The sequence below is a fragment of the Urocitellus parryii genome, chromosome 6, assembly GCF_045843805.1.
Source record: "Urocitellus parryii isolate mUroPar1 chromosome 6, mUroPar1.hap1, whole genome shotgun sequence".
Classification (NCBI taxonomy): Eukaryota; Metazoa; Chordata; class Mammalia; order Rodentia; family Sciuridae; genus Urocitellus; species Urocitellus parryii.
This window is the reverse complement of record NC_135536.1, coordinates 147830104-147855265: the sequence shown is the minus strand read 5'-3', so window position 1 is coordinate 147855265 and position 25162 is coordinate 147830104. Positions and strand designations below refer to the sequence as shown.

General features: G+C 37.2%; 1 protein-coding gene and 1 pseudogene across 2 annotated transcripts in view; one reads left to right on the top strand and one right to left on the bottom strand.

The window, feature by feature from the left end:
• Positions 1-25162, top strand: part of Tars3 (threonyl-tRNA synthetase 3) — a 79795-nt gene that overhangs the window by 23974 nt on the left and 30659 nt on the right. For both annotated transcript variants that reach the window (XM_077799376.1, XM_077799377.1), the window contains exons 8-10: positions 51-129; positions 1251-1397; positions 2247-2345. In XM_077799376.1, the coding sequence (XP_077655502.1) occupies positions 51-129; positions 1251-1397; positions 2247-2345 (325 nt within the window). The remainder of the gene's footprint in view (positions 1-50; positions 130-1250; positions 1398-2246; positions 2346-25162) is intronic.
• LOC144255307 (growth arrest-specific protein 7 pseudogene) lies at positions 4586-5996 on the bottom strand (annotated as a pseudogene).

Below are 25162 nucleotides of genomic sequence, written 5' to 3'. Positions count from 1 at the left end.
AAAAGAAAAAGCTATAACTGTCTGAACATGTCCTAAATGTTTCATTATAGGTGTGGTCCACTAATTGATCTTTGTAAAGGCCCCCATGTAAGACACACTGGAAAAATTAAAACCATAAAAATTTTCAAGGTAAGGATTGATTATTTTAATTTATAAACACAGCAAACTTAAGTTGAACTAGATAATAGATTTCACTCATATCTTTTCTAGCCTTAACATCACAATATTTTAAATTTTTCATTCTTATTTGCCTAATATATTTTAGAATTTTGATAATTAGACCACTACATATAGCTTATTTATAATTTAACTTTATATAAAGTATTCTAATGCATTTTTTATATTATATTTTAAAATACTGTTAAAGTTGCAACACTATCTCCACAAGTTTCACAGTTGTTGATTTAATCAACTGCAGAATGAAAATATTTGGAAAAGAATTGCTTCTATACTGAGCATGTACAGATTTTTTTTTTTGGTCATTATTTCCTAAATAATACAATCTAACAACAATTTGCATAGAATTTGCTTTGCTTCAAAGTATGCAGGAAGATGATTTGAAGTATACACATAGCTTTTATGCCAATTGTAAGCCAATTTTATTAGGGACTTGAGCATCCTTGGATTTCAGTATCCATGGGAGGTCCTGGAACCCCCTGCAGATACTGAGGGACAAACTGCACTGTGGTTTTCTTGAATCACCCAAAGTGAATAAGAATATTTGTCTGCATGTGAGAATAACATGCTGTAGGAAAAAGGAGAACCAGGGAATGTGATGGTGTGATATGGAATCAGAGGTGTGGGACTGACTCTGCAGTCCCAACCTTTCTGGGTCTTGTTTTCCTCACAGGTGAAATACAGGACTGCATGATAACATTACCTTTTAAAGCTCTTAATCCCTGCGCTACATCAGTGAGGCCAAGATGCCCTTCCCTGGACCTCCTGTCTCTTCTGCTCCCCTCTTGGTGATTGCAGTTGCTGTTCAACTTTCCCACCATCCAGCTTCCTGTCACTTTGATTCCTAGAATCCAGAGCAGACTCTTTATGTCATTTACTGACTAGTGCTATCATTTGGGCTGGGATAGTTTAATTAGAATCAATTTCAGATTCTTCCCAATATTACAAAAAAAATCTATAAGCATTGTGGATGTTATGGTGGAAAATTATGTACTATGTTAGAGTGATTTTATTTGTAACCAAATGTTTGATGTGTTTACCAAAATCTTATTTGGTGTTTATTTGGTGTTTAGAATTCCTCAACATACTGGGAGGGAAATCCTGAAATGGAAACGTTGCAGAGGATCTATGGGATATCCTTTCCTGATAACAAAATGATGAAAACCTGGGAAAAGTTCCAAGAGGAAGCCAAGAATCGTGATCATAGGAAAATTGGGAAGGTATGCCCCCCATCCTCATCAGTACTAAGACACAAACATTCCTTTGTTGCCTTGAGTTTACATCTCATAAAACTAAATTTAAAAAATTATATTTCGCTGTCCTATTTTCTGCCTTCTGTTTTGCTGGCATTCATTGCCTGCTGTTGAGTTTTTTCATATTAATACCCCAAATACCTTCTAACCTCTTTCCTCCCTGTATCTTTTATTAGATTTTAAAAATTGTACTGCTTTCTTATTTTTATCATGAAATTATTTTTTAAAATTGTGTACACTCCATAGACTGCATTGTATTTAGGAGTCAAGGGCAGGTGTAGAAAGAAGGATGAGATTTGAAAGCAGGTAGACCTGGATTGTTAATCTCAATCCTGCCACTTATTAGCTTTGTTGTGATGGGCAAGGTATTCACTTATGAAGCTCCCTGCCTGTCCTTGTCTGGGGTAACCTTGCAGGTTGATGTGAGGACAGATGCAGGGGTAGCTGAAAGCCATGAGAAAGAATGACCATCATCACTTGAAGCACACCTCCTCTGGTGGAATGTTCTGGTCTTTTTTAAAGCCATGTTTTTCCACGTAAGATACGTGTTTAAGTGTAACCAAGTAAAAAATTATCATTAAGTGAGAAAGATGACAGAAAAGCCAAATTAAAGACTAAGTAATCATAAGAACGAATTGTCATTTTACATGTGGTATTATGGATGGTTAGGGATAAGTACTGAGAGTCTTTGGAATGCCTATTATTAGAATATGGGAAGATAACTGAGTATGATTTATTGTTAGCATATCATGTGTATGTGATGAATATTATTCGACAAAAGATGAAATTTGAAATGCAATTATTATTTTAATCTAGGAACAAGAACTTTTCTTTTTTCACGATCTGAGTCCTGGAAGCTGTTTTTTCCTTCCCCGAGGAGCCTTCATTTATAATACACTTATGGATTTCATACGAGTAAGTTTAAATTTTTAAAATGTTTTATTCTTGTTCAACTACATTTTACATTGTACTATTTTCTCTCTTATTTAATTTACATTTTACTATTTTCTCTTATATTTAAATTATTTCCATTAATTTTATTTCAGTAATATTTATAAAAATTTTTGAACTTAAAAGAGAAATAAATAAATAAATTTTTGAACTTAAAAGAGAAATAATAGATTGTGTCTTCTAATAAAAATATGTAGCTGATTTTTGTTTTCTCTAAATGCTGTTTGATTTCATGAAATGTTGATCATATAAATCTGTAGAACTTTAAGATAAACATTAGACCAGGTATGGATTTTCCTGTGAAAGAAGGAAGGGGAAAGTATTCCTCTCTGGCACAAAATGCTAAAGTGGAAAGCATTGCTTCTCAAAAGGTGGCCTCTGTTGGCCACTGGTGGTTTGACAGCCTTAGAGGAAAGGGTAAAAAAAAAATCTGTAAAATACCTACCTTATAATAACACAAGTTCATAGATTGGAAAGTCATTAGTATTTGCATAATTAGGACTGTAGTGATTTTGTTCAGAGGTGATTCATGTGGTCTACTAGGATTATCCTTTCATTTTCATATGACTTATTTATCTTATGACTAAAAGTTACAATGATGCACTGCATAACAATGTTTGAATCAGTGACAGACTATGTGATGATGATTCTATAAGATTATATTGCCCATAATATAATGGACAGTTATGGTGCAATAAGATTATATTGTAGCTATCTTAGTTTGTTTCAGTGTCCTCTGTGATTTCCTTACAAAGAAATAGCATTTCTCAGACTGTAACCCTGTCATTAAATAACACAATTGTACCTAAAATTTTTAATTAATTCATTTATTTTTTTCTGGTTTGCTTAGTATATTGAACATCTTTCTAAAATAAACTATGAGAAAGCCATTCTAATTCAATGGAAGAGATGCTGAAAGATTCAAGATTAACATCCATTATTAGCAATGTAAAATGGAGGGAAAGATCCGTGAATTGGGCTCGTAGAATTCTGCCCCCATGGGAGATGGAAGGGTCAAGCCGAAAGCCATCAATGGGAAAGATGAAGAAAGATGGACTCTCAGGGCAGGGGTTTCTGGCTAGAAGCTGTTCCTTGCTCACTGGGTCAATTTTTTCTCCCAGCCCCCTCAGGCTGATTTCTAGGCTAAGATGGTGGAGATGGTGTTGTGGCGGGCTGAACCCAGGGGTAGTGCTGAAAAGCTTCCTGAGTCACGCTTGGCTCAGGCTTCTCCAGGGAAGTTGGACAGAGGGAAAGGAGGTGCTGGCACCAAGCGAGGGCTTGGTGCAGGGCTCTGGAAAGTTCGTAGGACCTGGAGGTCCAGGTGGCAGGACACACCTGGATAGCAATGAGAGAGAGTCTGCAATGCTCATATAGCAGTCCAAACCCTATCTTGCATAAGCAGATGGAGTCTGACAAAGACTTGCCCTAACCTGTCTCCCATGTGGGACTGACCTAGCCCTATTAAGCCCTTGGTAGGCAGCCTGGGAGAGCGGGGATCAGGGTAGCCCCGTGTTGGACAGGACACTATGGGAGACAGACTGCATGTAGTTTCTGGCTCATCTCCATCCCTCAAAGCTTTTGGACATGCACACAGCTGGAGGAGATGTCACTGGCGGAGAACTATGGAAAGCTCCCTCTAGTGAGACTGGTCAGGGGTGGCAGGGTGGGGGTGGGGACTCCCTTAAGAAAGCAGCTGAGGAATGGAGGGATCGGGATTTCCAGAGACTTCAGAGATGATGCCTGGTCTGATAGGAACCGTGATTTAATGCTCCGACTTGGGGCTAATTTGCTGAATGAGGTAGTTCCATCCTGACCTCTCTGGGCAGGGTTGGTCAGGGAAGACAGAAAACAGGCCTTCCCAAGACCCACGAGGATGAAAGTGGCCAAGAAAAGCCAGATTTGGGCTCCCAGAACGCAATGAGAAAAATAGAGAGAGGGCCATAAAGGATTCTAGGCGCAAGCTGAGCTGACGGCGCCTTCTATCCATGATTCTGATCCTGACATTGGCTTGGAGGCAGAGACAGCCCTTCCCTGATCTTCCAAAGCCCCGGAGATAAAGGGACCAGCTGGAGGATGGGCTTTGAGGCATCCAAGAGCACAAGTATGTGACGGCCACCCCTAAGGAACTCAGCAGGGACCACAAAGTTCCAGCCTCAGTTTGTTCTCAGAGCAACAAGCACGGCACAGGGTTTGGGGGGGGGGCTTCAGTCTTGGAGACAAGGGTGGGGTTGCAGGTCTGTCTTCTTGGCCTGGGAACATTTGGGATTCCCCAGCTGAGCCATCCAGATCACCCTTCTGGAATTGCCAGCTCTCTCCTCTCTCCTCAGTGGACAGGAGAGTGGGTGGGAGGGCAGCTTCAACGATCGGAGCCACCACCCCCTCTCAATAGGACCCCCAGCCCGTCTCCTGGGCAGGACCCCCGGGGCCGCACAGGCGTGTCTAGATCTCATGTCCACGGGGCGAATGTTGCTCTCTGACCCACAGCTCTCTGTCTTTGGCCGGGTCCACTTTTCGAAGCAGTTGGTCCACAGGCTCAACTGTGCTTTGGTTGAACATATCTGTCTCATGCCGCAGCTGTGTGTACTGACACAGATGTTGCTGGATCATCTCCACCCTCTCCACCTCCAGCCACTCCAGCTCCAAAGTGGTGGTCACCATCTCTTCAAACCACTTGGACTGCGCCTGGTTGTAGAGGTCCACACAACGCATGAGGTCATCACCAGCCTGTGTGGACTTTCTCCGTGCCTTCTTGATGTCCTCCTCTGTCTTGTTGCTCAGCTTGATCTCCAGCTGCTGGGTCTTCATCTCCAGGTCTCTCTGCCGCTCTGTGAGGGCTTTCTGGGCCTTCTCCACCAATGCTTAGCGGCTGGCGAGCTGCTTGCGGAGGTCATGGATATGGTGGTCACACTTTTTCATGTCTTTCTTGAAGTTCTCACGAAAGTTCATTAGGGGCTTCTCTACCTTGCTGTGAAGCTTGGCGGAGAACTTGAGATGAACCTCTGCTTCATCTGCCAGACTCTTCTTCACCTGGGCCCAGGCTTCTCCCAAGGAGCCTTCCTCCTGTGCAGCCAAGGAGTTCTGAGAGAGCTTAGCCAGGTTCTTTGCATATTCTTCTTCAATCTTTATCCTCTCTCAGACGAATTCAGACATTTCTTTCTGCATTTGTTTGCCCTTCAGTTGCTTTTGGATCAGCAGTTCGAACCCAGCCACCGTGCTATTGCCTTGGGGATCCTTCTTATCAGCCCAGAAGTAGTCACAGTAGCTCCACTCGGTTGGCTTTAACAGTTGCTGTTCAGGCATGGTGTCTGGGTGAGGGAATGTCATGCAATTTATCATCTTCTCTGTGGGGTCAACTTTATTTTCAAGATTAAATATTTTGTCTTCATTGCTTGAGGTTCTATCTTCCAAATGGTCTTGTCTGTGGGTGATACTTTCCATTGAACTTTTAAGTTGGTTTAGTGATTCCTTCACTTCAATGATTTCTTCTTTATTTCTTTTCAGGTCCTCTAATATATCTTTATAGAAGTGATCTTTCATCTCCTGAAGCAATTCTGTTATTTTACTGCAAAACTCCTTTGCCTGCTCTCTTATATAATTCTTTAAGTCGTAGAACATTTTTACTAAATACATCCTAACTCCTTCTCTGACATTTTTTCGATGGATTCTCTTATGGGAGCAGCTTGGTTTGTTTGGAGCACTTTATTCCCTTGTTTTTTCATTTTGTTTGTGTGTCTTCCCATCTAGCCGTGTGGTTCTGAGGCAGGATAGTTTCTACTCTGTAGATTTGAAGTGTCCCTGAAGGTTTCCAGAAACTCACAGATCCAGGCTCCGGTTTCTGCACTTCCCACTGGATTGCTAGGCTCAGGCCAATGCAGACCTAGCTGCAAACTCACAGATCCAGGCTCTGGTTTCTGCAGGCTCTGCCACACTGCAGGACCCAGAAGACTCACCGACCGAGGGCGATGGATGAACTCCGGGAGAGAGAGGAAATTAATTCATTTCTATGTGCCTATCACTAATTTACCCCAAGACAGTTTCTTAAAAATGACAAAACCTCTTGCAGCATATTCTGTATGCCTCAGGTAGTTACTCAGGAGTGTATGTTTGTTTTTCTGCAGATTTGGGCCTCTCCAGAATTAACTTGATGCTAAGATTCTTTTTGTTTTTAAACTGTCTAAACAGATTTTTTAATTTGTTTTAATTAGTTACACATGGCAGCACAATGATCTTGACATATCAAACATTTGAATCAGATGGGATATAATTTCTCATTTTTCTGAGTGTACAGGTTGCAGAATCACATTGGTCATGCAGTCACATATGTACCCACAGCAATAATAATGTCTGTTTTATTCTGATGTCCTTCCATTCCCCACTTCCCCTCCCTTCCCCTCCCATCACTTCTCTCTACCCAATCTAATGTGACCCACTTCTTCTTTTGTTTTTTCCCTCACATTGTCATACCTGTATTCTGTATAACGAAGGGGGTCTCCTTCCCTCTTCCATGCAATTCCCATTCTCCCTCCTTTTCCCTCCCACCTCTGTTCCCTATCTAGAGGTAATTTTCTTCTCATGCTCTTCCTCCCTACCCCATTTTGAGTCACCTCATATTTTGAGTCACTTTATATCAGAGAAGACATTCGGCATTTGTTTTTTTGGGATCGGCTAACTTCACTTAGCATAATCCGCTCTAATGCCATCCATTTCCCTGCAAATGCCATGATCTTATTATTTTTTAGTGCTGAGTAATATTCCATTGTGTATAAATGCCACATTTTTTTATCCATTCATCCATAGGCATATAGGTTGGCTCCACAGTCTAGCTATTGTGAATTGTGCTGCTATAAACATTGGTGTGGCTGTGTCCCTGTAGTATGCCGTTTTTAGGTCTTTTGAGTATAGTCTGAGAAGAGGAATAGCTGGGTCAAATGGTGGTTCCATTCCCAGTTTTCCAAGGAATTTCCACACTGCTTTCTAAATGGGCTGCACCAATTTTGCAGTCCCACCAGCAATGTATGAGTGTACCTTTTCCCCCGCATTCTCGCCAACACTTGTTATTTGACTTCATAATGGCTGCCATTCTTACTGGAGTGAGATGGTATCTTAGAGTAGTTTTAATTCACATTTCTCTGATTGCTAGCAATGGTGAGCATTTTTTCATGTATTTGTTGATTGATTGTATGTCCTATTCTGAGAAGTGTCTGTTCATGTCCTTGGCCCATTTGTTGATTGGGTTATTTGTTTTTTTGTTGTTGTTGTTGTTTAACTTTTTGAGTTCTTTGTATATCCTAGAGATTAGAGCTCTATCTGATGTGGGAGGGGTAAAAATATGTTCCCAGGATGTAGGCTCCCTATTCACTTCACATATTATTTATCTTGCTGAGAAAAAAACTTTTTAGTTTGAATTTGTCCCATTTGTTGATTCTTGGTTTTAATTCTTGTGCTATAGGCAACTTATTAAGGAACTTGGGGCCTAACCCCACGTGATGGAGATTAGGGCCTACTTTTTCTTCTATTAGATGCAGAGTCTGTGGTGTAATTCCTAGATCCTTGATCCATTTTGAGTTAACTTTTGTGCATGGATGGTGAGAGATAGGGATTCAATTTCATTTTGTTGCATATGGATTTCCAGTTCTCCCAGCACCATTTATTGAAGATGGTATCCTTTCTCCATTGCATGCTTTTAGCACCTTTGTCTAATATAAGGTAGTTGTAATTTTGTGGGTTGGTCTCTGTGTCCTCTATTCTGTACCATTGGTCTACCAGCCTGTTTTGGTGTCAATACCATGCAGTTTTTGTTACTATTGCTCTGTAGTATAGTTTAAGATCTGGTATAGCTATACCACCTAATTCACTCTTCCTGCTTAGAATTGCTTTAGCTATTCTGGGTCTCTTATTTTTCCAGATGAATTTCATAATTGCTTTTTCTATTTCTGTGAGGAATGCCATTGGGATTTTGATTGGAATCACATTGAATCTGTAGAGTGCTTTTGGTAATGTGGCCATTTTAATAATATTAATTCTGCCTATCCATGAGCATGGTATATCTTTACATCTTCTAAGGTCTTCTTCTATTTCTCTCTTTAGAGTTCTATAGTTTTCATTGTATAGATCTTTCACCTCTTTTTGTTGATTCCCAAGTATTTTATTTTTTTGAGGATATTGTGAATGGGGTAGTTGTCCTCATTTCCATTTCAGAGGATTTGTCATTGATATACAGGAATGCCTTTGATTTATGGGTGTTGATTTTATATCCTGCCACTTTGCTGAATTCATTTACTAGTTCTAGAAGTTTCTTGGTAGAACTTTTTGGATCTGCTAGGTATAGGATATATCATCAGCAAATAATGCTAGTTTAAATTCTTTTTTCCCTATTTATGCCTTTAATTTCTTTCACCTGTCTAATTGCTCTGGCTAGTATTTCAGGAACTATGTTGAATAGAAGTGGTGAGAGAGGGCATCCCTGTCTTGTTCCAGATTTTAGAGGGAATGCCATCAATTTTTCTCCATTTAGAATGATGCTGGCCTGAGGCTTAGCATAGATAGCTTTTACAATGTTGAGGTAAGTTCCTGTTATCCCTATTTTTTCTAGTGTTTTAAACATAAAGGGATGCTGTATTTTGTCGAATGCTTTTTCTGCGTCTATTGAGATGATCATATGGTTCTTATCTTTAAGTCTATTGATGTGGTGAATAACATTTATTGACTTCCGTATATTGAACCAGCCTTGCATCCCAGGGATGAATCCTACTTGATCATGGTGCACAATTTTTTTGATATGTTTTTGTATCCGATTCGCCAGAATTTTATTGAGGATTTTTGCATCTAGGTTCATTAGAGATATTGGTCTGTAGTTTTCTTTCTTTGAAGTGTCTTTGTCTGGTTTAGGAATCAGGGTGATGTTGGCCTTGTAGAATGAATTTGGAAGTTCTCCCTCTTTTTCTATTTCCTGAAATAGCTTGAAAAGTATTGGTATTAGTTCCTCTTTAAAGGTTTTGTAAAACTCTGCTATATACCCATCCGGTCCTGGGCTTTTCTTAGATGGTAATCTTTTGATGGTTTCTTCTATTTCCTCAATTGATATTGGTCTGTTTAGATTGTCTATATCCTCCTGACTCAATCTGGGCAGGTTATATGACTTAAGAAATTTATTGATGCCTTCACTATCTTCTATTTTATTGGAGTATAAGGATTCGAAATAATTTCTGATTATCTTCTGTATTTCTGAAAAGTCTGTTTTGATATTGCCTTTTTCATCCCGTATGCTTGTGATTTGAGTTCTCTCTCTTCTTCTCTTCGTTAGCATGGCTAAGGGTCTGTCAATTTTATTTATTTTTTCAAAGAACCAACTTTTAGTTTTGTCAATTTTTTCAATTGTTTCTTTTGTTTCGATTTCATTAATTTCAGCTCTGATTTTAATTATTTCTTGCCTTCTACTTCTTTTACTATTGTTTTGCTCTTCTTTTTCTAGGATTTTGAGATGAAGTATGAGATCATTTATTTGTTGGTTTTTTCTTTTTTTAAGGAATGAACTCCAAGCAATGAATTTTCCTCTTAGAACTGCTTTCAGTGTGTCCCATAGATTCCGATATGTTGTGTCTGTGTTTTCATTTATCTCTAAGAATTTTTTAATTTCCTCCTTGATGTCTTCTATAACCCATTAATCATTCAGTAACCTATTGTTCATTCTCCAAGTGATGCATGATTTTTCCTTCCTTCTTTTATCGTTGATTTTCAGTTTCATTCCATTATGATCAGATAAGATGCATGGTATTATCTCTACTCCTTTGTATTGTCTAAGAGTTGCCCTGTGACATAATATATGATCTATTTTTGAGAAGGATCCATGTGCTGCTGAGAAAAAAAGTGTAACTGTTTGATGTTGGGTGGTATATTCTATATATGTCAATTAAGTCTAGGTTGTTAATTGTGTTATTGAGTTCTATAGTTTCCTTATTCAACTTTTGTTTGGAAGATCTGTCCAGTGGTGAGAGAGGTGTGTTGAAGTCTCCCATGATTATTGTATGGTGGTCTATTAGACTCTTGAACTTGAGAAGAGATTGCTTGATGAACATAGCTGCACCATTGTTTGGGGCATATATATTTATGATTGTTATGTCTTGTTGGTGTATGGTTCCCTTGTGCAGTATGTAGTGTCCCTCTTTATCCCTTTTGATTAACTTTGGCTTGAAATCTATTTTATTTGATATGAGTATGGACACTCCTGCTTGTTTCCGCAGTCCATATGAGTGATATGATTTTTCCCAACCTTTCACCTTCAGTCTATGTATATCTTTTCCTATCAAATGCATCTCCTGTAGGCAGCATATTGTTGGGTCTTGTTTTGTGATCCATTCTACTAGCCTGTGTCTCTTAATTGGTGAGTTTAAGCCATTAACATTTAGGGTTATTATTGAGATATGGGTTGTTCTTCCAGCCATATTTGTTTATTAGTGTTACTAAACCTGATTTGTTTTCCTCTTTGATTATTTTCCCCCCTTTACTGTCCTACCTCCCACTGTTGGTTTTCATTGTTATTTTCCATTTCCTCTTCCTGTAATGTTTTGCCAAGGATTTTTTGAAGAGATGGTTTTGTAGCTGCAAATTCTTTTAACTTTTGTTTATCATGGAATGTTTTAATTTCATCTTCCATCCTGAAGCTTAATTTCGCCAGATACACGATTCTTGGTTGGAAACCATTTTCTTTCAGTGTTTGAAATATGTTATTCCAGGATCTTCTAGCTTTCAGAGTCTGTGTTGAAAGATCAGCTGTTATCCTGATTGGTTTACCCCTAAATGTAATCTGCTTCCTTTCTCTTGTACCTTTTAAAATTCTCTCCTTATTCTGTATGTTGGGCATCTTCATTATAATGTGTCTAGCTGTGGATCTCTTATGATTTTGCATATTCGGCATCCTGTAGGCTTCTAGGATTTGGGATTCTGTCTCATTCTTCAAGTCTGGGAAGTTTTCTAGTATTATTTCATTGAATAGATTGTTTATTCCTTTGGTTTGGACCTCTATGCCTTCCTGTATCCCAATGACTCTTAAGTTTGGTCTCTTTATGTTATCTCATATTTCTTGGATGTTCTGCTCATGGTTTCTTAACAGTCTTGCTGAGCTGTCTATGTTCTTTTCAAGTTGAAATAGTTTGTCTTCATTGTCTGATGTTCTATCTTCTAAGTGTTCTACTCTGCTGGTAGTATTCTCAATTGAGGTTTTAAGTTGGTTTATTGCTTCCTGCATTTCTAGGATTTCTATTTGTTTGTTTTTTATTACCTCTATCTCCCTGTGTAATTGATCTTTTGCTTCTTGGATTTGTTTATGTAATACATTGTCAAAGTGATCTTTCATTGTCTGATTTTGCTGTCTCATGTCTTCCTTGAGACTCCAGGTCATCTGAAGCATGTATATCCTGAATTCTTTATCTGACATTCCATCTGTTGCAGCTGTTACCTCTTCTAGAGTTGAGTTGAACTGCATTGCTTGTGGTCCTTTCTTTCCTTGTCTTTTCATACTGCTCACGTTTCTTTCTGCTTGGTGAAACTGTTGTGTTTTTGAAATTTTCCCTCTATTTATTTATATTGCTCTTGTATAGTTGAAAAATCTCCCTTGAAGGGTGGGTAGTGGCTGTGCTCCTCCTCCAATTGGGGTGATCTGTCTACCACGCTGGTGGGCCACTAGGTCTGCTCTGCCGGTCGGTCGCAGGTCTGACCACCCTACAGGAGTGGGTGGCGGCTCTGCTATGCCCCTCAGCAGGCCGCTGGACCTGTTCTGCTGGTGGGTCTCAGGTCCGCCTACCCTGCAGGCGTGTGGGGCAGCTCTGCCACTCCGCAGTTTGCTGGGTGTCCACATCAATTTTTATAGCAAGTCAACTCACAATAGCTAAATTGTGGAACCAACCTAGATGCCCTTCAGTTGATGAATAGATAAAGAAACTGTGGTATATATATACACATTAGACTATTACTCAGCATTAAAAGAGAATAAAATCATGACTTTGCAAGTAAATGGATTGAATTGGAGACTATCCATTGGTTAAATGAAGTAAGCCAATCCCAAAAATCCAAAGGCTGAATATTTTTTCTGATAAGTGGATGCTGATCCGTAATGGGGGTGAGCGGGGAGCATGGGAGGAATGGAGGAACTTTGGATAGGGCAAAGGGGAGGGAGGTGAAGGAATGGAGCATGGGGGTAGGAAAGATGGTGGAATGAGATGGACATCATTACCCTAATACATGTATGATGACAGGAATGGTGAGACTCTACTTTTTATATAATCAGAGAAATGAAAAATTGTGATTCCTGTGTGTATTTTTTTTAAAAAAACAACCGACTAACCAACCACAAAGAAATGGTGATACATGAAATTCCTGGTAAAGAATTCAAAATAATCATCTTAAAGAAGCTCAGTGAACTACAAAAGGACACAGGTAAACAAAGAAATGAAACCAGGGAGAAAAATACCTGAATACAACGAAGTTCAAAAGGAAACCATAAAATTAAAAAGATACAAATTGTTAACACAGAAATCCTAGAGATAAAAAATACAAAAAAAAATCAATAGAGAACTTCAATAGCAAACTCAAACAAGCAAAAGAACTATTGAGATACAGAATTTTTGAATTCAAAGCCAAGTCATTTGAAAATATCCAGTCAAGGGTGCAAAAAGGAAAAGAATGAAGAAGAGTGAAGAAAGCCAAAGGGACTTCTGAGATACCATTGAAGAAAATTTCATATATATTATGGAAGTTTCAGCAGTAGAAAGGATATTGGGCAGAAAATCAATTCTAAGAAAATGGATGAAAACTTCTCAAAAATGGGAGGGAAATGAACAAGTTGATTCATAAAACCCGAAGACTCCCAAATGGGTTGATTCTAAGGAGGTCTTCGCTGAGGCACATCATAATCAAACTGGTAAAAGTCAAAGACAAAAAGAATTTTAAAAGTAGCAAGAGGAAAATGACTCATAAAGAAACAAAGTAACGTTCATTAGACTATCAGAAGATTTCATAGTAAAAATCTTGTAGGCCAAAGGAGATATTCAAACTACTGAGGAGGAAAGACTATTAACCAAGAATACTATGCCCAGCAAAAGGGTTCTTCAAAAATGAAAAGATAAAGACTTTCCCAGAAAGACAAAAACTGAGGGATTGTGTCAATAGACCTGCCTTCCAAGATGTGCTAAAGGGAGTTCTTCAAGGTGAAATGAGTAAGTGCTAAACAAAAATGAGAAAACATGAAAAGTACAAATCTCACTGCTAAAGATATATACAAATGTATGTGTGTGTGTATACACACACCTTTATACATACATACACAGAGATGTATACATGTATATAAGTGTATACATATATATGTATATAGATACATATAGAGAGAGACAAAGATAAAATTATGTAAGTTTATGATAACACATGAATCGATTTTAACCCTACTATAAAATTTCAATGATTTAAATGTATTAATAAGGTTATTCTAAATACATAAAACAACACAAAAATGTGTGTGGTCTTATCCACACTATCTACAAAGATAAACTCAAAGTAGATTTAAACATAAGACGAGGATGCAGTTCAGTGGCAGAGTGCTTGACTAGCATGTGTAATGTCCTGGGTTTGATCTTCAGCACTGCAACCAACAAACAAACATAAAACCTGAAATATGAAACTACTATAATAAAATATAAAAAAGAAAGCTTTCTGACATTGGTTGGTGCCGTGATTTTTTGACAAGATGCCCAAAACATAGGCAACAGAAGCAAAACTAGAAAACATAGACTGGGTTAAACTAAAAAGGTTCTCCACAACAAAGGAAACAAATCAATGGAGTGGAAAGGTAACCTACAGAATGGGAGAACATATTCGCAAGCCATTATCTGACAAAGAATTAATTTCCATAGAACATAAGAATTCCTAAAAATTCAATAGCAAAAAAAAAAAAAAAAAAGAGCTTTGAAGGATTTGAACAGACCACATCTCCAAAGAAGACAAATAGCCAACATCACTCAGTGACTAGGAAATGTAAATCAAAACTACAAGATAGCACCACACACATGTAGTCATGATTTTTTTTGTATACACATTTTTATTGCAGCGTTGTTTGTAAAAGTAGAAAAGTGAACATTTCAACAACCTGAACATCCAGAATTGACTGAATAATATTTGTATATATTCTTACAACTGAATAACTATGCAGCCATTAAAAACACTATAAACTGAAATGGAAAAAATCTTCCTAAAAATTTAAATAAGATTAAGTTTTAAGAGTAGTCTAAAAGAGGTGCAGTGCCACATGCCTATAATTCCAGTGACTCCAGAGACTGAGGCAGGAGGATCCATCACGAGTTCAAAGCCAGTCTCAGCAACAGTGAGGCTGTTAAGCAACTCAGTGAGACCCAATCTCTAAATAAAATACAAAATAGGGCTGGGATGGGATATGGCTTAGTAATTGAGTGCCCCTGAGTTCATCCCTGGTAAATCCCCCCAAAAAAAGAGTATCTACAAGATGATCACATTTATGACTATTTCATATATAAGAATGTAAAAATAACTGGAACCCAAAAACATCCTTCATCACTATTTGAAGACAGAGGTGATTTTCATTTTTTCTTTCATTATTTCTTGTATTTTCCAAAAATAACATACATTATTTTTATAATAAGAAAAAGAAGCCAAAATTTAGTTCATTTTTTAAAAATGTTATCATGATTATTCAAAACAAAACAGTGCTAGTAAGATTATGCAGAAGATGGACCCTTTTATGCTGTTGCTGAGTATGTATAATGGAAAGCAACATAGAAGATCCTCAAAAACTGAAAATAGAATTACCATGTGATTCAGAATTCCATTCTTGGAAATTGAGCCCAAAGAACTGAAATTGGGATCTCAAAGAGATATCTGCACTCCCATGTTCATAGAAGCATTATTCACAATAGCCAACATAACAGGAACAACCCAAATGTACATAGACATATTAATTTAGGATAAAGAAAATGTGGTGTGCTTGGTGTGGTGGTGCATGCTTATAATCCCAGAGACTCAGGAGGCAGAGAAAGGAGGATAGCAAATTCAATGTCAGCCTCAGCAACTTAGTGAGGCCCTAAGCAACTTAGAGAGCCCCTGTTTCAAAAGAAAATGGAAAAAAGGGTTGGGGATCTGGCTCAGTGATTAAGTATCCTTGGGTTTAATGCCCAGTACCAAAAAATAAAATAGAAATTAATTAAAAAAGAAAAAGGAAATGTGGTATTATATACATAATGGAATACTTGCTATTCAGCCTTTAAAAAAAAATACTGTCATTTGTGGCAATATGGATGAACCCAGAGGACATTATGTTAAGTGAAATAAACCAGTCACAGAATGTATGATCCTTCTAGCACGAGATACCTAAAATAGTCAAAAGTATTGAGGTAAACAATAAAATAATGGTTACCTAGGAAGTGGAGGAAAGGGGAGAGAGGAGTTGTTTAATGGGTGTAAAGTTACCCTTATACCAGATGATTAAGTTCCAGAAATATGCTGTGCAACATATTACCTATAGTGAAGAGTAAGGCTTTGTGTACTAAATCATTTTGAAAGAGAGTAGATCTTATAGTGAGTGTTCTCACTACAAAAAAGGAGGATGACACAAGGAACGTTTTGAAAGTGATAGATATATTTACTACCTAGACAGTGATAATAATGAGTGTATACATTTATCCATACCTACCAAATAATGAACATTAATTATATGAAGTTTTTGTAAGGTTATTATAGCTCAGCAAAGTTGGCAATTTCTTTTAAGAAAAAAAAATAAAGCAAAAAAACACTTTTAAACAGAAAACAACAGGCCCAGGTGGATTCACTGGTAAATTCTACCAAATGTTTAAGAAAAAAATAACATGAATTTTTTTACAATCTCTTTCACAAAATAAAAGCAGAGAAAATGCATCCTAAATCATTCAATGAGGCCAGAATAACCTTTGTACAATATCTAGAAAAGAATATTATAAGAAGTCAAAATTATAAACTAGTATTTCTCATAAACATAGATGCAAAATCTGAACAAAATATTAGTAAAACAAATATAATATATAATTAATGTATTATATGCATTATGTATAGAATTAATGTATTTAAAACTAGTTACTATGAATGAACTAAGCAGACACTTCTCAAAAGAAGAAATACAAATGGTCAACAAATATACAAAAAAATGTTCAACATCTTTAGCAATTAGGGAAATGCAAATCAAAACTACCCTGAGATTTTATCTCATTCTGGTTAGAATGGCAGCCATCAGGAATATAAACAGTAATATATGCTGGAAAGGATGTGTGTGTATGGGGGCGGTGGAGATTGTAAATTAGTATAACCATTATGGAAATCAGTATGAAGTTTTCTCAAAAGACTAGAAATGAAACCACCATATGACCCAGCTATACCATTTCTCAATATTTATCCTAAAGAATTAGACATTGCTATAGCAATACATGCACACCCATGTTTACAGCAGCACAATTCATAATAGCGAAACTGTGGAACCTAGGTGCCCATTAACAGATCAATGGATTGAAAAAATTATATATATATATATATATATATATATATATATATGAATATAATGGAATTTTATTCCATCATAAAGAAAAAATAAAATTATATCATTTGCAGGAAAATGGAAGGAACTTGAGAACATTATGTTAAACAAAATAAGACAAACTCAAGAGATCAAGGTTTGCATATTTTCTCATATGTGGAAGCTAGAGAGGAAAAAAAAAAGAAAGGTGTTTGTGTGAGGGGATGTTTCATAAAAATCAAAGGAAAATTAGTTGAGTAGAGGAAAGGGACCAGGGGAGGGAGAAGGGGAGCGAAAGGGGAAATACTGGGGAATAATATTGACCAAATTATATCGGTATATAATGTGCATGTGTCAATATGTAGCAACAAATTCTACCATTATGTGTAACTATAATGCACCAATAAAAATATGGAAAAACATACATGCCATCATCAGGTGGAGCTTATTATAGTATGCCAGGCTGGTTCAATGTTCAAATATCAATTAATGAAAAGCATAATCATATCATGAATGCATAATATGCATTTAACAAAATCCAATATCTATTCATAATAAAAACAACAAAAAAGTTTCTGGCAAACTAGAAACTTGATAAAAGATACCTGTGAATAACAAACTAACATTGTACTTAGTGAAGAAAATAGATGTTTTTCCCTAAGAATGAGAGTAAGACAAGGATGTCCCTCTCACCAGTCTATTTGTTATTGCACTGGAAATTCTAATTAATGCAATAAGACGAGGAAAGGAAATAAAGGGTATAAAATTGTGAAGGAAGAAATAAAACTGCTTATATTCACAAGTGGCCTGACTATCTATATGGAAAATCCACAGAATTTACCCAAACAAGAAAACAAGCAAACAAACAAACAAAAAAACCCAGAAAAGATACTGTAAATAATAAGCAATTATAGCAAGTTTGTAGGAACTAAGAATATGTAAAAGTCAATATCTTTCCCATATAATAGCAATAAACAAGTGAAATTATAAATTTCACACAGTACCATTTATGTTAGCACTACCAAAAATAAAATACTTCGCTAAAAACCTAACAAAATATGTACAAGATCTAGATAAGGAAAAACTACAGCACACTGGTGAAAAACATCAAAGAATTAAATAAATGGAAAGATAATCCATGTTCATCAGTAGGAAAACTCACTATTGTTAAGTTAGGAAAACTCACTATTGTTTGTTCTTTCACACCTCATTTATAGATTCAATGAAATCCCAATCAAAATCCAAGCAAGACAGGCCGGGTTGTGGCTCAGCGGTAGAGCCCTTGCCTAGGACATGCAAGACCCTGGGTTTGATTCTCAGCATCACATAAAAATAAATAAGTAAAATAAAGGTATTGTTTTCAACTACAAATAAAAAATAAATTTAAAAAAATCCAAGCAAGCTATTTTGTGGATATGAACTGATTCAAAGTTTATATGGAGAGCCAAAGAATAGACAACACAATACTGAAAGAGAAGAACAAAGTTTGGAGAATTGCCACTACTTAACTTCAAGATTTTCTATATAATGCTAAAGCAGTCAAGACTGTATATTTTTACTAAGAGAATAGATAAACAGAACAATGGAAGAAAACAGAGAGCCTAGAATTATACCCACAAAAATAAGTCAATTGCTCCTTGACAAGGGAGCAAAGGGAATGAAGTGAGAAGTGATGGCCTTTTAAACAAACGAAGCTAGAACAAATGGACAGGCACGTACTAAAAAGAAAATCAAACTATCCAATAGACCTTAACTCTTTCACAACAAAATTAATTCAAAATGCATTATAGACTTAAAATGCAAAATTATAAAACTCCTAGAAGACAACATGAGAAAATTTGGGTCATGGTGGCAACTTTTTGGATACAAGACCAAAGACACAACCCATGAAAGAAAGAGAGTATTGAAAAACTATGCTTCATTAAAATAGAAAAATTTAAATTAAAAAAAAACTTCTGCTCTGTAAAAGATACTGTCAAGAGAATTAGAATGCATCCACTTACTAGAAGAAAGTATTTGCAAAAGACTTATCTGATAAGGGACTGTTTTCCAAAATATACATTCTTAAAACTCAACAATAAGAAAATTACAAACCCAATTTTTAAAAAATGAGCAAAGATGTAAACAGACACTTCATGAAGAAGATATACAGATGGGAAATTATTAGATGTATAAATGTCCAACATGATATATTATTAGGGAACTATAAATTAAAACAACTATGAAATACCATTGCACATCTATCCAAACAGTCAAAAGCCAAAACACTAACAAGAAATGACAGTGAGGATGTACAGCAACTATAACTTTCATTCCACATTCACAATACTGTAACTGTACTATAATTACATATACTATAATTGTAACATATTTCTCATGCAAAAATGTAAAATGGCACACTCATTTTGTAAGACAATTTGGATGTTTCTTACAAAACAAAATAGGCTTACTGTATGATCCATCAATCATATGGCTTTGGATTTATCCAAATGAACTGAAAATGCAGGCCTACACACAAATCTACGTGTGAACATTTATGGCCACTTCATTCATAATTGCCAAAACTTGGAAACAACCAAGACATCCTTCAATAGGTGAATGGAAAAACAAACTGGTATATATACACAATGGAATGGCATTTGGCAATAAAGAAAATTACATGAAGGAATTTTAAATGTGTATTGCTAAGTAAAAGAGGATAGTCTGAAAGTGAACATGTTGTTTGATTCCAACTATACAATATTTTGAGAAGGTAAAAATCATAAAGATAGTAGAAAAGATTGCTGGTTGCCAGGTTGCCACCAGGTAGAATGAACGGGTGGAGCACAGGGCATTTGGGGGTGGTGAAACTGTTTTGTATGATGTTATAATGGTGGACATAGACCCTTAGTGCTGAGAGTAATTCTCTAATGTAAACTATGCACTTAACTTTTTTTAAAAAAATTAAAGCCCCCCCTCTACATTTAAATACTTCTTTGTCTGGTTTATTTTGTTTCATATTAGAAAGGCATTCCAGATTTCACAAAGTTACTATTTGCATAATATATCTTTACTACCCTCTTACTTCCAACCTCTTTGAATGTAAAATGTCTTTTGCAGACAGCATGTCATCAAATCTTCTTTTTTAAATCCAGTCTGACAATCTCTGCCTTTTATTTGGAGTGTTTAGTCTATTCACATTTATTGTTATTATTTATATGATTGAAACTATATCTTGCATTTTGGTATTGATTTTATATGTGACTTTTTGTCAATGTCAGAACTGCTCCTGCTTTATTTCTTTCTTTTGTAATAAGTAGAACATTTCTATTGTATGATTTTAATTCTCCTATTAACGTTTTGACTATTTAAAGCAACTTAGTTATTGCTTTAAGTCGGTAGCACTACAGGAGAAGAGCTGGTCAGACCAGTCAGAGTTACCTCATAAATACAAACTGCCATCTGCCAGAAGCGGCTGGAGCCCCCAGCTTCGAGAAGCCAATGTCTCTGAGGACTGCTTTTGCCTTGATGGCCCTCTGGATCTTGTTTTTTCCTGTAGTCCAGGTTCCTGGCTTCATTCTGAGGCTTTGATCTGGGCCTCTTTATGCAGGATCCCTTCCGATCTTTGAGGGGCCCTTCTCTTCTGCCAGAAGAGAGTAAGTCAGTCGGCTTTTTTTAGATGCAGAAAATAGGGCCTGAATCAGAGAGACTTGAAGGGTCTTTCAAATTCTATCATTCTCTGAGATTGTCTTAAAGTAGCACTGGGAAAACTTTCTCACCCTCTAGTCTCCATTCATGATCTCATTATATCTCCACATGGTATCAGCTGTGTGATTTAAACACCTTTCTGCCTGATGTAAGATAAATAATAACTGAAATTTAACCATTATATGATGTGATTATTTAGTGTTAGACTTTTGTGCTATGAAACTACACAATGTCTTACATATGTTTTCTGATAGAACTAGGGCAGTGAATCCCTTCTGGATATTTTTCTCTGAAATTACACTAAAAGAAATAAACAGCTGTCAGGAATATGAAGGCTAAACCATTAGACTGCTGACTCAGTGCTCTGGGAGTTACAATATGTCCTAGAATACAAGTCACATGCCCTGACGTTCAAGTACTTGCTTTCTTTTTGTAAGGGTCAACATAGATTAGTTGTGTGAGGTTGAAAAGAGGACAGGGACACAAGTGCAAATACAATTGCATGTACAAGTAACAACCAGCATTCTAGACATACAGGAATCATCAAACAGCGTTTAAAATGGAATTGATAGCCAATTTTTACAATTCGGAAAGCCTATTCTTTTTTAATATTTATTTTTTAGTTGTAGTTGGACACAATACCTTTATTTTATTGATTTATATGTGGTGCTGAGGATCAAACCCAGGGCCCCGCACGTACTAGGCAAGTGCTCTACCACTGAGCCACAACCCCAGCCCCCAAGCCTGTTCTTATAATAGTTTTCTCTGTCTTTTTCATCTACTGAATTATATAATTCTTTATTCCCTTGTCTTATTTTTCCTCCAAAACAGTGTAAATTGTTGTAATAGAGATAATATTTTATAAATAAAAAACTCACACATTTTATCCATAAGCCACATTGTATTCCAGACTCTTATTTAGAATAAGTCAGTGAGTTTATTGCCTAGGGATGAATGCAGGTGTGCGTCCTCTTTGACAAGACGCTAGCTTGAAATCCAGGCTTCACAGTTTTGGTAGATTATTTTAACTGCCAGTTGGATGGCCTGCCTCGAAGCCTGAACCATCATCTCCTACGGTATAGATAAAGAGTCCTTCCATCTACCTCTGCTGGGCCTGTGGTTTTCTTCAATGTAGTCAGAGGAGAATATCCTAGAGGAAATAAAAAGAAAAACCTGCTTCATCCCGTCTGATGGATGGTGGCTAAAACAGAGCCTAAAATAGGGGCTGAGTGTCCCTTGTGAGATTCCAGAAGAAAAGGAGTGCTCCAGAGGTGCTGGGCTGACCTCAAATCCATGGTCAGGGAGAGAAGCCAGGCTACCGCAGGGTCTAAAGTAGTCATGTTGAAGGTGTTTCTGGCACTTGGAAAGGTCTCAGCTGGTGAGATGAAGAAGCTGGATCTGTCAGGGGGCGTGGCCCCACAAAAATGGTTCTAGAACCTGCAAGTCTCACCACGAATCATTAGCCACTGCCTAGTCTCAGAATCAAGGAGGGAGCCCAGCACTGAAACAGCCATGGTCATGTACGAGATCAAAGGCATGCAACTGGCCACAAGGTCACCACACAGATCAATGCTGTATGTCTGTGTAATAAACAAGAGACAACATTTTTTGCTGTATGTTCAAGTTATGGCAGGTTTCAGGTAGATTACAGGTTGACAGGAAGTATGTACACACTTACTTGCACACATGCACACCTTGCTGTGAATTCCTGGTTTGGGTAGCTGAGGAACAGAACTTTCACAGAAGTAAATATTGAAACAGGGCAAGAAGATGTTCACAAATGTCAAGCACCTTTTGGGTTTTGAACCAATGCTGGCCCTGGTGCAACCAGTTCTCATGCAGTGGAATAGTGTTGCTGTGGCCAGTGGCCCCTGAACAATTGTCCGTCTTTCCAGGAAGCCAGTGCTAGAAAAATGTTCCACCTCCTCAGTGTTAATATTTCCATGTGAACATATAATTGTGGGGTTATATACACATTATTTTACTTACACAACCAATATTTTATCAGATTAACCTTTTTCCTGTCCTTAGGGTTGCTGAAATGTACTGAGGTCATGTTGGCAGTGTCAGAGCACCTCTGATGGGGCACTGCAGTGTGGTGAGAAGGGCCTGGGGGCAGCATAATGAAGCTGCTCTTGTGGCATGCAGGGGACATTTCTTATCTTCCTGGCAGTTCCCAAGACTAAGCCAGCACAGCAACTTTTCTCCAGGCTGCACCTCACCAATCCTGCCAAACAAACCCTTTTCAGGATCTTCTTAACTCTTGAACTTACTGTGGAGGCTCAAGAAGCTGAATGACATTTTCCTTATATGATGTTGATTATATTTATCACAATATCTACTTTTATCTCTTCAGTTTCTGTCTGCATTATGTTCCCGAAACGTTGTCATGGTCACTCTTTTGTACCCTATTTTGTTCTTGTATCTGTATATATATATTTTTTTAATCTCAACTCGGTTTCCATAAGAATTTTTAATATGCTCATTGTAATGTTTGTCACTATTTGTTGGGATCAGAGGTCAGAGTCCAACATGATGGTCAGCAAATTTAGGGCTGTGGGACTCTTCCTTTTGTGGAAAAGAATGTGATGGAAGTTTGATAAACCTCGATACCGTGTAGTTGTTTGGGATGCTGGTCACAGCGCCATGATGGAGTGAAGTGCATTTGAGTGTCATCTCAAAGCGGGCACTGCCATTCTATTTCTGATTTTTCATATGGAATTTCTTGTTTGTTTGTTTTGAACTTTACGATTCTACAGAGTGGATGGGCTCACCCTGACAAACTCATACATGCATGGAAATCGATTTCAGTTCATGATACTCCCTTTTCCCTCCTTCCCTTCCCCCTTCTCCTTCCTCTATTGGAGTTTTGATGAGTCCCAACTTTTAGGACTTTCTGAAGTCTTTGCTTCTGATCTCATTCTCTGTTGGGAGAATTTGTCGCATCATGTACCACACATGGTACCTGAGACAGAAGACCACTCTTCCCACTGGAATACTCCCAGGGTGGTCAGCATTCTAAAAATATGAGATTTAACCAACCACATATCAAAAAAAGAATTTCATCTATACAGAACATGTACACGCTATTTTCTTGTCCTTATTCCCTACACAATACAGTATAACAACTATAGCATTTGCCTAATACTAGGTATTATAAGTAATATAGACTAATTGGCTGAGGCTGCAGGTATGGGCACAGCATTCATCTCCACTCATGTGGCCCAGGTATCTTAATGGAGGTTCTCTTGGCATTTTGGGTGGGATAATTCTTCTTTGTTCAGAACTTTTCCACACATTGTCAAATACTTAGTAACCTAGATTCCCCTTTGTTAGCTCTCAGTTCTCTAGAGCCTTGCTACTTAAAGTGTGGTCCTCAGAGCAACAGTATCCCCTGAAAGTTTGATAGAAATGAAAAATTTACCATACGTTCAAATTCACTAAATTTGAACAAGGTCCCTATTTAATCCACATGCACAGCAGAGAACACCCTGGATAATCTCATGACAACTTTTTTATAGTTAGACATTTTCCTTCTTGGTGGTATAATATTTTGGATACCGACTCCCAGTGGTGGTATAATATTTTGGATACCGACTCCCAGCATCTTTTGATTTGTATTTTTGCATTGTAATTCAAGTAGAATGCTCTCTGCCAAAGAGCCATCATGTTCCTATTCAACCTGGGCTCCAACATTAATTGAACTATATTATAATTATAAAAAAAGAGTAAGAGATAAAAAAAGAAATACTAGGGACTGAAGTGGAGCAAATTATATTTCATGCATGTATGACTATGTCAAAATGAACCCCAATATTATGTGTAACTATAGTACACTGATAGAATATTTTTTTAAAAGCGAAAACAAAAAAGGAGCAAGAATATCAAGTGTTCTTAATAATTCCTATTCATTATTCCTATTAGCTAATGACAGACAAAACCCATATCCTATAGAAGGGGTAGAAACTGGAAGTGTTTCCTCAAGAGCTATACTATGCCGCCAGGCATTGTCCATCTTTCCTGTTAGTTATTTTATTTTTAACTAGGAGTTTTTCTTAATCTAGAGAAAAGCCTACTTGCAACGACCATCTACCCACACTTCCCATCAATCATCTGCAGCAACAAAAATTCAAAAGGCCCCAAGACCACAAACACCCTAAAGGAATAAATAAAGGGATTGTGTGTCCGTGCAGCTAGCAGGGCTCCAGCTGGCATAAAGGGCTGCTTGTCTATTTTATTTGATATGAGAATGGACACTCCTGCTTGCTTCCGAGGTCCATGTGAGTGGTATGATTTATCCCAACTTTCACCCTCCGTCTGTGTATGTCTTTTCCTATCATATGAATCTCCTGTAGGCAGCATATTATTGGATCTTTTTTTAAAATCCAGTCTACTAGCCTATGTCTTTTGATTGGTGAGTTTAAGCCATTAACATTTAGGGTTGCTATTGAGATATGGTTTGTACTTCCAGCCATGTTTGTTTATTTTTGTTATTTAACTTGATTAGTTTTTCCTCTTTGATTAGTTTTTCTCCTTA